The following is a 16,054-nucleotide window of genomic DNA, read 5'->3' as shown; positions in this document are numbered from 1 at the left end:
TTTTCCTTTTAAACAAAATGGCACAATCTTAAATGGAGGGTTAGACTTGCTAAAGGTGATTGGTTTATTAATATATATCACATTTACAAAGAGCTACACTTTTTAAATACTATTTATTTCAAATATGTCTAGGAAAATATATTGTCAGTTTTACAGAAAGACAAACATAAAGATTTTTAATCTTTGGTCACACCTACAAAAATGTGAGCACTGATGAAGGGAAAAAAAAACTGAGGTGTGCATCTTTGAATACTTGGCAGATCTAAGATGACATTTTCACTCAGCCTACATCACTTAAGACACATTTCTGCAGGTATGTTTGCTCACATTATGAAACTTACTCTATAGTAGAATATCCAAGTCAAAACAAGTGCAAAAACATTTCTAGGAAAGTGCAAATAAAGGAGTTGTGCGTATCGTCTAGGAACTGGATGGCTATCCATTTGTGCTTTAGCATATGGCTGGTTCATCCACAGCTTGTGCCCCCTCTGTGACGGCTTTCACACACTTCGCCATGGTTTGGGAGGCTCTGCTTATTGGATCTGTGGGTAAAGATTGAATTCTTAAATGTACCCTCAAATTACCGGCCAAAATTTATATTACACACAAACACGTATATAAACACACACAGAGACCATTGAGATTAGACCATGTATAATGGTAAAAAGACCATTACTACATAATGTAGTGAATTATAACTTACAATTTTAATGCTAAAATATCAAAAATATTTAAACAAAAGTGTCAAATTAGAATCTAAAATTAAAACCTGCTGTAAATTACAAATTTGTAATCACAGCAGATTATTTTTGTATAAACTTGGCTATAAGCAGACAGCTTGTAATGGTAACTATACATTACAGAAAGTACATTTATAATTTTTTTCAAACAATAAAATCACTGCATGAACACAGAGTTACTAGCAGCTCCTCATTACTACTGATTTATTTATTTTGTTAAATTGGCTATTGTTATTTATTTATTTACTTTAGATGTTCTATCTGCAATGAAAAGTAATGTAAATTGCTGATTTTAATTCCTCCTTATGCCTTTTGCAAATTAACAACAGCCCGATTGCAATGCTCTGAAAAAAATCAAAATTGTCAGCAGGGTTCCGTTTCCTCTAACCATATACGTAATAATAATAATAATGATAATAATAAAATGAGTATTTATTTCAATCTAGGATAATGTCACTAATTCAAAACTATAAAAAAGGGACATTTCAAGGATATTCCTGTATCAACATGAATAACTTAATAAAACCAAATCACTATATTCAATATACATCATTGATTTTGAATGTATGTTACATGAAAACACAACCATAATTTTTTTTAATCTGTTTACATTTCCTAGGCTATACATTCAGTAGTTTTGCCATCTTTAACTGCAGATTAAAATCCTCTCTATATTAGCACAGCAACAAATACAGTAGCTTTTCGCTCAACTTTATATTTTCCATTTATCTGGGATTAATAACACTGTTATGAGGAAATGTTTGGCTTTATCTAATATCTATTTGTATTTATCAAATTCTTGTAACTTCACTGATCACTTCAGCAGGAACACAGTGCCTAAGTGTCCCTCCTTATGCTTTGAAAGACAGGCATTAGTATTACTACATTATTTTCTCTCTATGAAAAGAAAACAAACATTGTTCTAATTAACTGATGTACTTGATACACTTAGAGCACTTTGGAATGAAAACAAGATTAGACCTGCATTAGCCAGAGGGAAAAAAAAGAAAAGAAAAAAAGACATGCACTGCTCAACTGGATTACTCGTGACCCACCTGTCATATAAAAGTCCTTCACAGTAAGCTGTGGAGGAACTAAAGGTTCAGTAAGGAGAGTCTGGTTCACTGCCTGCAATAGATAAGCCAGATATCATGCAGAACAGTGTGACATAAACAGAGATAAATTAACTGTACAAACCAACATTTAAATCCAGCTTTACATTTCCTCCCCCTCTATGATCACCTAAAAATAGAAATGCTAAAAGAAGATAACAGCTGACCTTAGATAGCTCATTAGCCTGCTTAAAATAGTTGGCCTCCTCTACGTCATCATATCGCACGAGATTTGGGGAAACCTCTGCCAGCCTATCACGCACTTCATCCAGAGTGTCATACGGCAGAGTCACTCCAGCAAGCTTAAAAGCGTATGAAAACAACACAGAGCATTTAGTCACATTTTATTTCCCTGAGCCTCGCATGTTTATGCTGTGCTCTGGTTCACCTCAGATAAGACTCTGATGATCTTCCAGTCCTCTCTGGCTGCGCCTGGAGGAGTCACTGCCACCTTGGTCTGCTGGGCACGACCTTCAGTGTTCACATACGTGCCACATTTCTCAGTGTATGCAGCTCCGGGAAGGATGATATCAGCCATTGGTGCACTGGCATCGCCATGGTGACCTGGGCATTACGAAACAGAAAACTGGAATTAAGTAAAAACAAACTTATTGTTCCTCAACATGTATTCTTCAAGTCCCTAAGGGAATGGTTACCACTATTTTTCCAAACGTGCCCTCGTTTGATTGTGCAAGTCTTGAACTGCTTCTAGTTAAACAGACTTTCTTGTCATTTTTAACGTGGAATTGAGCAACAGTTCTCCAGGCCTTCTGATTCAAGCCTCACCATTTCTGGTGAGGCTTGAAGGAAGGCTGACTGTCATTTTTAAGGAAGGGAAACTGGAAGAAGAGGCAAAGGTATGTCAAATTACACAAGAACTGCACCGAAACTAAGTGCCAACAGGCCTTAAGGAGCAATGACTTGAAATTTTGGTTCAAACTGCCATCAATATGTATGGAGGAGGTTATGAGAGAGGTACAACAGTGAGTGTCTGTAGCCATCTGTAAAACAGATGGAGCCCAGACCTCAGCAATATTAAAGGAGTCTGGATCAGCTAGACCGAGAACACAACAAAAAGGCAGCTGACAGCCAAAAAAGAGGTTTGAATTATCCTTCAAGAAGCCTGGAGAACAATTCCTGAACTATACCTGAAGAAATTACAAGAAAGCTTGCCTAAGAGAGTTCAGGCTGTGTGGAAGAATAAAGTTGGTCATATTGTTTCCCTTAAATACTGCATATCCATGCATTTTTGCACCCAATTCCCATTTTTCTAGCAACATATGAAAAATATGAGGGGTAGATAAAGAGTGAAGGATGTTGTAGAGATACCATTTGGGCACTTAAGCCATTTAAATGTCTTTAAATAATTTAGTTTTCTGTCACACCTGTAAATAAAGAAAAACTTTTTCTTTATTCATACATCCACCTATTTTCTTAACCCTTATCCAATCCAGAGTTGTGGTGGGGCTGGCGCTTATCCCAGCTGCCATGGTGCGAGAGGCAAGGTGCACCCTGGAGAGTTTGCCAGTCTATCACAAGACTAACACAGAAAAACCCACAACCATTTACGCTTACATTGACAGCAAGGGCAAACTTTAAATCACAGAGTAACCTGATATGCATGCCTTTGAACTGTGGGAACATGGCAGATTATGTCGTGAGAAAAACACCTACACAGTGAGAAAAGGTCATGGGTTCAATTTTTGCTTTTCTGTGCCGGTGTTTGCATGACTCCACAGTGACCCGGAATTTTAAGGTTTTGCAAAAAGCTGACCTTGATAAATTATCAAGCTATTCTTAGGCAGATCTTGGCGAGTGATGGAGCCAGCATCAGCTCCAAGTAGGAACAGAACTTTGGGTGGGTTCTTCCTGATAGCATCCACTCCTGGCTTGTACCCCAGATCAAGTGCAGCTACTTGACTGGCAATCCTGATAAGATGAGGACAAAGGTTACACTCACTACAGTAAAAATTCCTTTTCAACATGGTATTGTTATTAAAAAACTTTACTAATAATTTTTACAAGCATTTGACCTGTGAAGCACATTGAGAACCTTCCAGGTTTCCTCCACTCCACTGCTGACGCGAGCATTGTGAGCAATGGTTGACACAGCAGCCATTATCGCAGCCCCATCCTCTCTCTGCAGGCAACCGCTGCCAACTACAACAGCAGGATGCTTTGCTTTGGCCATGACCTGCAACAGAGAATAAAACACACAAAATTAGTGAGAGACATTCAAGTTGATTGATGACATTCAAAGAAAAGAAAGGTCAGTGTTACCTGGAAGAATGGGTGAGTTCCTGAAGCAATTTCTTCAAGGATCTTGGCTGATTCACCAAGATGCTCATATGTGTAACTAAGGTCCACCTCCTTTCCCACCAGAGCCACATGTAACTCATTGTGCAGCCAGCTATAGCAGAGACACCAATGTTTACACAGAAGAACAGACTTATGTTGTCAGATTTACAGTTTCCATTGTTAAACAGCCATGATTTACTTACCCCTTTCTGACTCGTGCATTAAACAATGGAGCCTCATACCGTGGGTTAGTGCCAACTAAAAGTAGCAGGTCAGCTTCTTCAATCCCGGCAATTCCAGTGTTCAGAAGATAGTTTGAACGCAGGTCAGATCTAGAAAAGTCAGTTAGTAAAAGAGTTGGACGTGTGTGCATCAATGGCTTCAATTTTCATTTCTGGTATTCTTTTTACCCTGCTCCAGCCATGGGGAACGTCTCCTCAGTGCACAGGTTGTCACTATTCAAATGGTTCAGCAAGTCTTTCAGGGAAATGAGAGCCTCCGCATCGACCAAACCTCCAGCAATGGCAGCAATGTCCTTTCCTTCAACTCCTTGCAACTGTCAAACAAAAACAGTTGGTATTCAGGTATTCTGAATCAGTGTTTTAAATTGCTATCCAATGTTTTGATGAGCTTAGTTACTGTAATTCAATTAAGAATTTCGTACTGCTCCAGCAACTCGAGTCAGCGCGTCTTCCCAGGATGTGGGAACCAACTGCCCAGACTCATTTTTCACCATTGGCTGAGTAAGCCTCTGTCTCTTAAGCCCATCATAAGCAAACCTGCCAAGTTCGAGCAAAAAGCAGTTCAGCAATAATGTAAACACCAAGCACAAGTCTATGTCTATGATGCAAAGTTTGGGTGATGTGAAATGAACCTGGTTTTGTCTGAGATCCATTCCTCGTTAATATCTTCATGAAGGCGAGGCAGAATCCTCATCACCTCGCCGCCGCGAGTGCTCACCACGATGTTACTACCCACAGCATCAAGTACGTCAATCGATTCAGTCTTCCTGCAAAAAAACCAAAAACAACCAACAACAACAAAAAAAGAGAGAATACATAAGTCTCAAAATAATTAGTTGAAACCCTAAATAGCTACACAAGATGTAGAGCATAATCTAAAAACCTGGTCTCCCATGGGCGGGCAGTGAAAGCATACGGTTTAGAGGTCAGGGCTCCCACTGGGCATATATCAATAATATTCCCAGATAATTCCGACATGAACATCTTTTCCACGTAAGTCCCAATCTGCAGATCGTTGCCTCTGCCAGTGGTGCCCAGCTCTTCCACGCCTGCAATCTCACTGGCAAAGCTAAAAGAGGAAAAGAATATATGCATTTTAATATTTCACATGAACACGGCAACTCGACTTGTTTAAATATTAAAGCATGACTCACCGCACACAACGAGTGCACTGAATGCAGCGAGTCATAATAGTTTTGATGAGGGGGCCAATGTTTTTATCTTCCACGGCTCTTTTGCCCTCTGTGAAGCGGCTTCTGTCGCTGCCAAACTGCATGGACTGATCCTTTACACGAGATTTCACTCAGTTTTAGTAATTAATCAATAATTTCTAAATTCAAAACCCCATAATATCTGTTTTACACACAATAAAGACTATAATGAGCAGATCTAGAGTGGTGGTGATCATCTATAATTTACCTGTAGGTCACATTCACCTCCTTGATCACAAATAGGACAATCTAATGGGTGGTTAGCCAGTAGGAACTCCATCACCCCCTCTCTGTGAAATTTTTAATAAAAGATTACTTTCATGTGGGAGAATCCCAACCAACCAAGTTAAAGAACAACAAATAAAAGTGACCAAATTTCACCGTAAACTTTACAAAACAGATAAGTGACGTTTAATTAACAGGTTGAAGGTACCTGGCCCTCCGTGTCTTGTCAGAATTGGTTAAAATGTTCCAGCCTTTCATGACAGGCATAGCACAAGCTGCCACCGGCTAGATAATAAATGAAAAAAGATGACATGATAATTAAAGTAGGCATACTTTTATCTCTGCAAGACTGGGCAGAGAAACAAAACACAAAGAGACATTTGTGGCTTTCCAGGGTTGAAACGTAGCACACAGGAATCATAAAAAAAAAGTACCTTAGGAACTTTTTCTATCTCCACAAGACACATGCGGCAGTTTCCAGCAACTGACAAGCGCTCGTGGTAGCAGAAGCGGGGAATCTGCATGCCTGCCTTCTCACATGCCTGTGACAGAAAACAACTGCAGGGTTATACTGAATACTCGTACAGTGCTGTGAAAAAGTATCTGCCACTTTCCTGATTTTTTTGCATATTTGTCACACTTGTATGTTTCAAACTTTAATATTAGACAAAGATGACCCGAGTAAAAAGAAAATGTATTCTCCAGTTGATCATTTCATTTATCAAGGGGCAAAAGCTCTCTATCGGTTACGTCACCTTTCGCAGCAAGCATTTGTAATAACTAGCAATGAGTCTCTCACATCACTGTGGAGGAATTTTGGCCCACTCTTCTTAGCGGAATTGTTTTTATTCAGCCACGTTGGAGGGAAGCCATGCCAAAGCATTTCTGTCAGATTTAAAGCAAGACTTTTGACTTGGCCACTTCAAAAACTTCATTTTGTTCTGTTTTTCAGCCACACAACAGTGGATTGAAGGTTTGTCCTGTTGTATAACCCAAGTGTGCATGAACCTCAGGGTACAATGTGATGACTGGACATTCTCCTCAAGATGTTCTGGTAGAGAGCAGAATTCATGCTTCCATCAATGACAGCAAGTCGTCCAGATTGTGAAACAGCAAAGCAGCCCCAAACCAGGACACTACCACTACCATGTCTAAATGCCAGTGTGATGTTCTTTTTTTTAAAAAGTGCTATTATTTTTACAGCAGATGTAATAGGATGCATGATCTTGGGGATCATCAAGATATTTTTTGGCAAACGTAATATGAGGGAAAGGCTTTGTAACACTTTCCAGACTGATTGATGTCAGTAATTTTGTTTCTCAGCTGTTTATTGAGATGTAGTATGATGTGTTGCATTTTGAGATCCTTAAGCCTGCTGTACTTTGTCTATTTAAGTGATTCTTTGACTAAACAAGTCTTACAGTCATCAGGCCTGGGTGTGGCTAAAGAAACTGAGCTCAGTTTTCCAAAACATGTGGTTAATTACAGTTAATTTATGAATTAACAGCTTTAATCCCTTGATAAATGTGAGTGACAATTAAACACTGCATTTTCTATTTACTCAGGTTACCTTTGTCTATTAAAAATTGTTGGACAATATGAAACATGTAAGTGTGAAAAATATGCAATACGTTTTCACGGCATTGCATATCTTAAAGTTTAGCCATTACCTGCAACACAGTTGTTCCTGGCTCCACCATAACAGGCTTCCCATCCACAAACACCTCCAGGAGGTTACTGGCTGCTGCTGCTGTTGCAGTGGATGCAGGGCGAACTTCGGGCACACACAGAACATTTTACTGCACAATATTCCCATATAATACATTATTCCCAATTCCCATAATATACACATTGCATCATTTAATATATGTATCATTTCGTGCTACAACAAATTCATTATGACAGTCTTTGGTTAAACTGTGCCAACAACAGCCCGGCACCAAATGTGGTACCTGGGAGCTCTATAATCCAGCCTATAATCCATTAATGGCGAAAGTAACAAGGGTGGCAAGCATTAAAACATTTAGTTCTTTGAGATGACTGACAAATAGTTTAACTATGAAGCGATACAACTACAATGATGTCCTTAAACCTCATAAAAAATAAAAGAATAAAAAAAAAAAATGTTACCATTGTGAGTCACAGCCGTGCCTCCTTTGCTAATAGCTGCTGGAAAGAGACTGCGGGTCGCAACAGGCAAACGCAACATGCTGGAGGAGAGGCAGAATCACGACATCAGGTGTAAGGTGTACTGTTAGCTCCACTGAAAGGCTTCACAGGTTACCGCAACGCTTTTAGATGTGTAATGCGGATGTCTGACCTATAAACCGCTGCTAAATTAGCACTCATGCAGCTTCCAAAACAAAAACAGAAGTAAGCTAGCTAGCTGGTGCGTCACATTTGAAAACAACACGAATAGAGACTAAATTACAACGCTTAATATTCTGGAAGCCCAGAAAATGTTGGAAATGTTTCGAAATGCGGCACTAATTACAGTTAACGTTGCGCTGGCTAAATGTCTCCCAGGCTAACAATAATAACGGTGTTAGCTCGTGAAACTTAGCCTCGTATTATTAGACAGTGATGCCGCGCGAGGCGTTATTTTAACATTTTTGTGACGTTAAATTAAATTAATGTGCAGCTGATTGTTGCATTCAATCAGACGTCACGCGGTCCGCTACAAACACGTAAACGTAACAACCGCAAACTAAAGCCCTGCAAGCTAATAATGTCACTGTATTCAATGCTAATGAATCATTTTTTAAAAATTGTTTGTTGTGACCGGTTACTTACCTTGTCTATGTCTGTCCTCAGGAGACCGCCTGCGCCGCAGATTGCGCACCGTCCATTCTGCTGCGTCACGGATTAAGTAATCCTGTAATCCAAACAGCAGGGCCACTAAACGGTGTCTGAGATAATAGTATAAAAATTCAACAACAGTACGAAGTGATGTAAACCTCTCCTTAGCAGATATCCATCTTATCTACAGCTGTTTGTCTCTGATGTGGCTCAGTGACAATAACAGTCTTTTTTCCCTCCCTAACCAACCCCTAAAGTCTAGTCTCAGTATTATACATACACCTGGATAAGCACATTTATGTAGAGAAAAGAAAGTATCTGTGGGGTCAAAGGTCGTCTGCAATTGAAGTGAAATCGATTGGAAAAGATTGAAAGAATTGTTAGCTTCCTGTCCATATATTCCCACAGATATAAAACAGCATCCTTCCAGTCAGGGTGGTGACAGTGATGTAATACTTACAAATCAGGGTTCACCCTAAATGGAAAAAAAAAGAAAGAAGAAAAAACAGGAATGGCTGAATTTGTAAGCAGACCCTCGGGGAAATGAATAGTGAATGCATGTCTGGACCTTTGTTGATGGCGTGCAAACTATGTAGGACTGCAGGAAATCTTGTCTGAGTCTACATAAAACATCAAATTCTTCTCTTAGTTCTTATCAAATCACATAAAATAAGACACTAAAGCACATTCAGGTTCAGAAGAACAGATTTATTAAGATATATATCTTTAAAATATATTAGAATAAACATGTTCATACAGTTTTTAACCAGCATAAACATCCGTAAGATACATTAATACATTATTCTAGCAGCTCATATGGCAATATAAAACCAAAATAATGCTATGTTGCAAAGGAGACTACAGTCAAAAAGGACTATTTTTGTCATCCATAAGAACCAAAGCAGTACTTACAAGATGGCTTGATTGAAAAGTTTGAAATACAGACAAAGTGGCTAAATGTCACATAAATATGTGTAGTCATAGTTGCAAGGTCTAATATTTCATGATTTATGTTGTAAAATATTAATAGCCGTCATCCATCACCGTTTTCCACTGGCCAAGGAGGCATGTTGAAATTACTTGATTATTGTAAGGAGCAGTCCAACCATCAAGCAGACGTTTTACCAGTCGGTAACTCGTGCATGACCATTAAAATCTTCAAGCAGGGACTTCCTGGTGTGTTTGTTTTGCAATTTATTTGAATGATTAGAAACTAAAATAATTGCAGATAGATTTTCTGTTGATCAGCTTAATGGTTTTGATTTCATCTAGCCAGTTTCTCTGCAGATAACTAGGTTTATGCAAAGTAGATGGAAAGATATTGAATCTGTGTTTATGTTCCATTTTCCATTATCCATGAAGAGTAATTGTCAGTTGAAGTTGGCGTGACTCTGCCCAAATAAAACATAGGAAAAATCTTAACAACTCTAATAACCCTCTACATTTATGCTAAAGTAATACTTAACCACTTCTTCTTTTTTTAAATGGAGAGCTTCACAAGTCTGGGGATAGTAACAATCAGATTGTTGATGATGCCACGTGCTCACCGTGAACACCGTTCTCATAAACTCCTGCCACAGATTCGATCTCAGTGACAGAGATCGACTGGCTGAACTCTCTAAGTGAATTCTTGGTTATGTCCAGACAGGCTTGCTTGATGATATTGCGCACTTTTTTAGTCAGGAACATGTACAGCAGGGGATTTACACAACTGTTAAAAAAGCCCAAGCTAGTGGCGAGAGGAAAGCCAGTTTTCAGTAAATTGTGTAAGTAAGGTGAGGAATGTATGGTTAACTCCATCAGGCTGAAAGTATGAAAAGGTGTCCAGCACAAAAAGAAGGCGAGGATTACTGCAGTGACTGTTTTGGAGAAGCTAGACAACTGAACCGAACTCCCAGATTGTTTCATTTTCACTATCAGAAGTATACCCGTCACGCTTATAGCAGTCAGCGGTAAAAGAAAGCCCACAGTGGTGCGGATAATCACTATCGTGATGTGTCTCATGGCTGCTATATGAGGGTCGTGTGTGTGGAAGTTGTTGAAGCACACCACCTTGTCGCCCAAATTCATCGTGTCACGAAAGATTAGAGCGGGACTGCTCAAGATGGCGGCTAGCCCCCAAATACAACCACATGCGAACCAAGCTCGGTTTACGGTGCGATACTTCTGACACCAGTTAAGATGGACGACAGAAATGTATCTATCTATACTGAGCACTGTGAGAAACAGCACACTGGCATACATGTTCATCACAGACACAAAGGAGTTAATCTTACACATAGCCACACCGAACTCCCAGTGGAAGTCCCGCATAATGTAATCAATGAAGAACGGCAGGAAGAGCACAAATACAAAATCGGCTATGGCAAGATTGAGCAACCACACGCTGTTGACTCTCTTTTTGCATTTAAATGCCATCACCCAAATAACAGCTCCATTGCCGATCACACCAAGCATGAAAGAGATTATGTAGATAACTACAGAGAAAATGTGCATAGGTTCTGTCTGACTGTGCTCAACCCTAATATCGTCAATGTCACCATAATCTAGGTCGTAACTGTACGTGTAGTTATAGTCATCAGTGGAATCATTCATGGCTGCAGGGATGGCACGGCTGGAACTTGTCTGCTGAATATATCTGTGAGGGAAAAAAAATCATAATGGGATGAATTCCTGTAAGTTGACCTGCAAGCAAAGCATTCAGCTTTCAACACATGTTCTCACCTCAAATTCTTTGTGACTTTGCCAGGAAGTTATCATAGAAGAACCAGATATCTGCCTTGTCTCTCCTTTCCGGTCAATTAGTTCCTATGTTGAAGTTAGATCTGGGTGTGTCATGAGAAAGCATGGAACATTATGTCAACATCATTTAAATCAACAACTGGACAGTGAGACGCTTCACCCGTCAGGCAGAAAGAATCCTTTGTAACTCACTGTAAACAAAATGTAACAATACTGTTTGACATACACTGTTTCGGGAACAATTCATGATTCCATGTTTCAACTTTATCAGGGACATGCACATATAAGCTACTTAGCATTATCACCAAGGTCAGAATAAGGCAGAAAATTAACCCTGAATCAGTAAGCACAGGCAAATACTCATATTTTTTCTTTTTTGGGACAAGAAAAAATATGAGTATTCGATGTAGCCCTTTAGTAAATTTATTGAAAGTATTAGAGTAACTGATTTAAAAAGAAATATATTTAAAAAAAAAGACCGTGATTATATGGGCAAAGTGCTGTGCGTAAAATCAGTTGCATTAAGAAGAAGAAAAGTACAACCCTTCATAATTAGAAGACCAAAACAATGCTAAACTAATTTCAGTTAAGAATACAGTAGAATAATGAGCGGTCAGTATGAATTAAGATTAAGTAAAGTACTGAAAGCAGATTGCAAAACAGCTCCAACCTGCTTCATCTCAATACCGATCCCAGTAAACCGTTACGACTTATGAGCTGGACAAAATAACCAGCCTGCAAATACGAAGCCTCAGTTTCTAACAAAATTAGTGCCACATACACACTATTGGCACACTGGAAAGAAAAGAAACATAGACTTGGTTTTTGTTTTGTTTTTTCCTTTAGAATTTAAAGGTGGATCGCTTACCAAAGAGCGCAGCCCTCCGCGTTTGGGTCTAAACACCAGCTCCTCCCGGGTGATAATGTCACAGCTCCCGCTGTCTTAGCCTTTTAGCTCCGTTATGCTGGGCCTTGTTCTGAACTTCCCACTAGTCTGCATCAACTCTTTCCATCCAGACTAAACGCGGAGCAGAGTGTTAGGGGGTTACACAGTGGGTGCGCCTGTTTGACGCGTGAAAGAGGGAAGAAAAGTTATTGGTCAGTGCTCTGAAAGTTGAATGCGGCCATTCAGCAAAACTGGGGCTGTTCTTCCTAACTGCAGAGCGAACCAGGAACGCAAGCTTCCCCCCATCAGGGGATAGACGGAAAAGTTACGAATGTTGCAAATTTTATCATTGATTGATTTTTTTCTCTCTCGCAAACACACCGTGGAAGCTTGCATAGAAAAGGGTTCCGGGCTGTCGGCAGCTTCTTCCTTCTGCTTTTAATTTGCAGACTTGTCGGGGTTTTTTTTAATTCCAGTTAAGGGGAAAAACAGAGAGACAGAAAGCTAGAAAAAATGTGCAAGGCCAGAATTTTCTTTTTATAAAATCAAGCTTGATTTGCAAAAGCCAGATTTTGAGCCCTACACTATGAAGTGTGTCACTGTAGATCCATGAAAATCTTATGCCTACACCTACATGCAATCATAAATCTGTGCAGCTGTAATGCCTTTCATTAGCTGCTTCCCGGTACACACCCACATGTACATATACACAGTGTGGACAGCACAAGCTGACATAACTCAGCTGCTCCTCGTTTTAGTTTGTTTTTCCTGATGAAAGCTTCTCCGGCAACACAACAAACATTCAGTTCAACATTCAGTTGTTCAAAGTATGCAACACATGCTCTGTAAAGTGAGCATTCTCATAGCCGAGTTGAAATTCAGGCAAAGCACAAGTTTAAAAGTTAAGGTACACTCAGAAAACTTCAGCAATTAAAAAAAAACTTGAACTAATTGAATTACATGTACAGTTTCCATGTAAATTTGTTTCAGAAGTACAATGTAAAATGTTACTTTTAATGGAATCTGGTCAAATTAAACGTACTTGATTGGTATACATTCAGTTAACAGCAAACAATAAACAATAAAAATGATTAATAGTGGCGTAATTTGTCCTCATAGGGTTTTAATGGAGTTATTACGTAGTTAGACCAGTTAAATGTAACATATAATGTTTTATTTTTCTGTGTAATACATTAAAGGACCTTAACCCATCATATTTTCCACACTAAGATGAAATGCATTTATGTGTGATGGATGGCTAACTACACACATTCTCTGTTCAATCATCACAACTTTACTTTATGCTTCAAACTTGCTTTACTTGCTCTGGGGAATGGAAGTGGAAGTAAATATGTGCTGCAACAATGTCTGATGTAATTACAGAGGGGGAAACAGGCTGTTTACATACATAAATACAGCCGGCATGTGTGTCTAAATCGAAAATTATAGAGAAAAATAGACACATTTCTGTGTTACAGTCTGTAATCAGTGGTGCCACAATATTCTCTGTGGGTTGAGATGTTGAAACACATTGCACTTATGGCTACGCTCCAATTAGTAAGGTCATCACATTTCTCTATCAGCCGTCCAGCACAAAACATGCTGTCACATCACAATCTGAAACCTCTTTACGAGTCAAATCGTCAAATAACTCTTTCTATCCTATCATTAATAAGATTTAACTGGCAGGGAGTTCATACTACCACTACTGCTTGCTCATCACCGTTTGTTTCATCAGATAATCACACAGTTTCATATTAATCTTAAGCTCAAAGTGAACATGTCGCTTCACTGTGGACCATGCAGTCCTGAGGGGGGAGCTGTCACATCCTACAACAGCTCTGTTTCCACCAAATTATGGAGGCTAACAATCAAACCTTACCGTTACATCATCCAGTGATATTCATACATGGGCACTGTCACACACTCATGTCGTTTCACACAGACTTTTATGGAAACTTATAAGAGCTGTCGTCATTACTGACGCACACTTCTGTTCAGTTTCATGTTTCAATTCCTTATTTTCCAAGAAATTCTTGAAAATGCTGATCATTTACATCACTCATGCTGAAATTTACAAGCACTCATGCTTGTTTTTGTCAGATCGGTGGCCAAAATAGGCTTACCAAAAATTACTGTACAAATTTTTTTAAACATAGGATGGATGAAAAACATTTAGCAGCAGCTCACCTGAACAAAACTCCTGTTTTTTGTTTACATTTAGAATGTTTTCAGAGGTATACGTTACATACTTCACATCAATAAAATGTCAGTATGAAAAATAAGTATGTAGATTTGTCCTGCTTTTATAGCTGGGATCCATAAAATCCTAAAATAGAAGCTTGCCTGATATACTGTATGGTCCTTTTTTGTATGGTGTACATAATAAAATTAGTGATGCTCTGATCCATTAGTGCTCTTCAAGAGCAAGACCTTGTTTTTCTTTTCTTTCTTTTTTTTTTACAATGGCTCACTATCATAGTGAACTGAGACACATGCACATGTCCTCTGTCTATTAGGACATGAACAGGGCATATACAGCCACGTGAAAAAGAAAGTTTTCACAGGACTCTCTGCAGTCCCGTGAAAAACTAAGTACACCTCAGTATCTTGTAGAACCACTTTTAGCAGCAATGACTTGATATAATTGTTTTCTGCGTTTATCGGTCTGGCATATTGTTGTGGAGGAATTTTGCCTCACTCTTCTTTGCAGCACTTAAGCTCCTTGAGGTTTGTGGAATTTTGTTTATGCAAAATTATCTTAAGATACCACCACAGCGTTTCAGTGGGGTTGATGTCTGCACCTTGACTGGGCCACTTTGGCACTTTGAATCTTGTCTTTTTCAGCCATTCTGTTGTAGATTTGCTGGTGTACATGGGATCAATGTCCTGCTGATTGACCCAGTTTCAGCCAAACTTTAGCTGTCAGACTGATGGCCTCCACTTGTCAGTCCAAAGGTAATCACAGGTCTTCCAGAAGTCTTGTGGTTTGTTTAGATGCAACGTTGGTAACCTAAGCTGACATGTTGTTTTTAGAGAGAAGATGCTTTCTACCTGTCATGCGAACTGAGGACTGTAGGATCTGAGATGTGAGCACTGCATGGTCTGACCTTGACACGTGACACCTTTGCACACAACTGGATGCTCCGAACCAGCAAACTGTTACAGTTTTAGTAGAAGTGCTCACACTTTCTGATGATCTTTTAATGTGGTTTATTTGATCACCAGCACCTGGCTGCTGCGTTACGTCTGAATTTCAATGGGGTCAGTAAGGGTGTACTTCATATTTTCTGAAAAGAGTCATGTGAAAACGTTCTTTTTCACATGATGTTTTCAAAAAGCTACAGAAAGCACCTGCAGTGAATGAGGCTGTAGCAGTGAAGTGAATATGCAAATTTTTTCTAGTAGTTTATTAAAAATGGGAATACTTTGCACTGGGGCAGAACTAGAAAAGTTCTGGGTGAAGGGGGGTGGGTGTTCAAAGGCAGTTGCCCTCCCTTACCCGGCTGTAGATCCACCCCTGCATAAGCATGTAAGTTTCATGTTGTTTTATAGTGCTTGAGTAGATTTCAGGTGGAAATATTACATTAATTATTGCCTCAAATGCATTTACAAACCATTTACTGTTTTATAACATCTTATATTACAGTCCCTGGTTAGTTAATTGTTACCCTAGTTATACACTAATTAGGATTAATAAAGTGTTACGCATGGGTTTATAGAGTGTTAAAGTATAACATACAAACAACTAAATTACACCTATATTGTCCACATTAAACATTTACTGAGATTCATTTGT

The 16,054-nt window shown here is 39.1% G+C and overlaps 2 protein-coding genes across 3 annotated transcripts; both read right to left on the bottom strand.

Annotated features, from left to right (window-relative positions):
* Positions 1-50: 50 nt before the first annotated feature.
* Positions 51-8,800, bottom strand: LOC102198382 (NADH-ubiquinone oxidoreductase 75 kDa subunit, mitochondrial). Of its 2 annotated transcripts, XM_005723526.1 has the most exons (19): positions 8,622-8,686; positions 7,959-8,038; positions 7,499-7,602; positions 6,263-6,370; positions 6,037-6,113; positions 5,812-5,893; positions 5,547-5,677; positions 5,276-5,461; positions 5,025-5,159; positions 4,815-4,929; positions 4,561-4,706; positions 4,354-4,482; positions 4,133-4,262; positions 3,886-4,046; positions 3,627-3,781; positions 2,241-2,416; positions 2,020-2,154; positions 1,796-1,868; positions 51-542 (listed from the first exon to the last, which is right to left on the bottom strand). In XM_005723526.1, the coding sequence occupies exons 2-19, from the start codon at positions 8,035-8,037 to the stop codon at positions 451-453; spliced, it is 2,214 nt and encodes a 737-aa protein (XP_005723583.1). In that variant the 5' UTR covers position 8,038; positions 8,622-8,686; the 3' UTR covers positions 51-450. The 2 variants fall into 2 exon arrangements, with proteins under 2 accessions (XP_005723583.1, XP_005723584.1); XM_005723527.1 differs by lacking the exon at positions 7,959-8,038 and having other exon boundaries at positions 8,622-8,800.
* Positions 8,801-9,320: 520 nt separating this feature from the next.
* cmklr2 (chemerin chemokine-like receptor 2) lies at positions 9,321-12,525 on the bottom strand. Its single transcript, XM_005723524.1, has 3 exons — positions 12,238-12,525; positions 11,352-11,452; positions 9,321-11,265 (listed from the first exon to the last, which is right to left on the bottom strand). Exon 3 carries the CDS (start codon positions 11,220-11,222, stop codon positions 10,146-10,148), a length of 1,077 nt encoding a protein of 358 aa, XP_005723581.1. The 5' UTR covers positions 11,223-11,265; positions 11,352-11,452; positions 12,238-12,525; the 3' UTR covers positions 9,321-10,145.
* Positions 12,526-16,054: the final 3,529 nt, after the last annotated feature.

The sequence above is a fragment of the Pundamilia nyererei genome, unplaced genomic scaffold (genome assembly GCF_000239375.1).
Source record: "Pundamilia nyererei isolate P.nyererei 1_Seehausen unplaced genomic scaffold, PunNye1.0 scaffold00009, whole genome shotgun sequence".
Taxonomy (NCBI): Eukaryota; Metazoa; Chordata; class Actinopteri; order Cichliformes; family Cichlidae; genus Pundamilia; species Pundamilia nyererei.
Note: the sequence above shows the minus strand (reverse complement) of the source record. Positions and strands in the feature narration are given on the sequence as shown.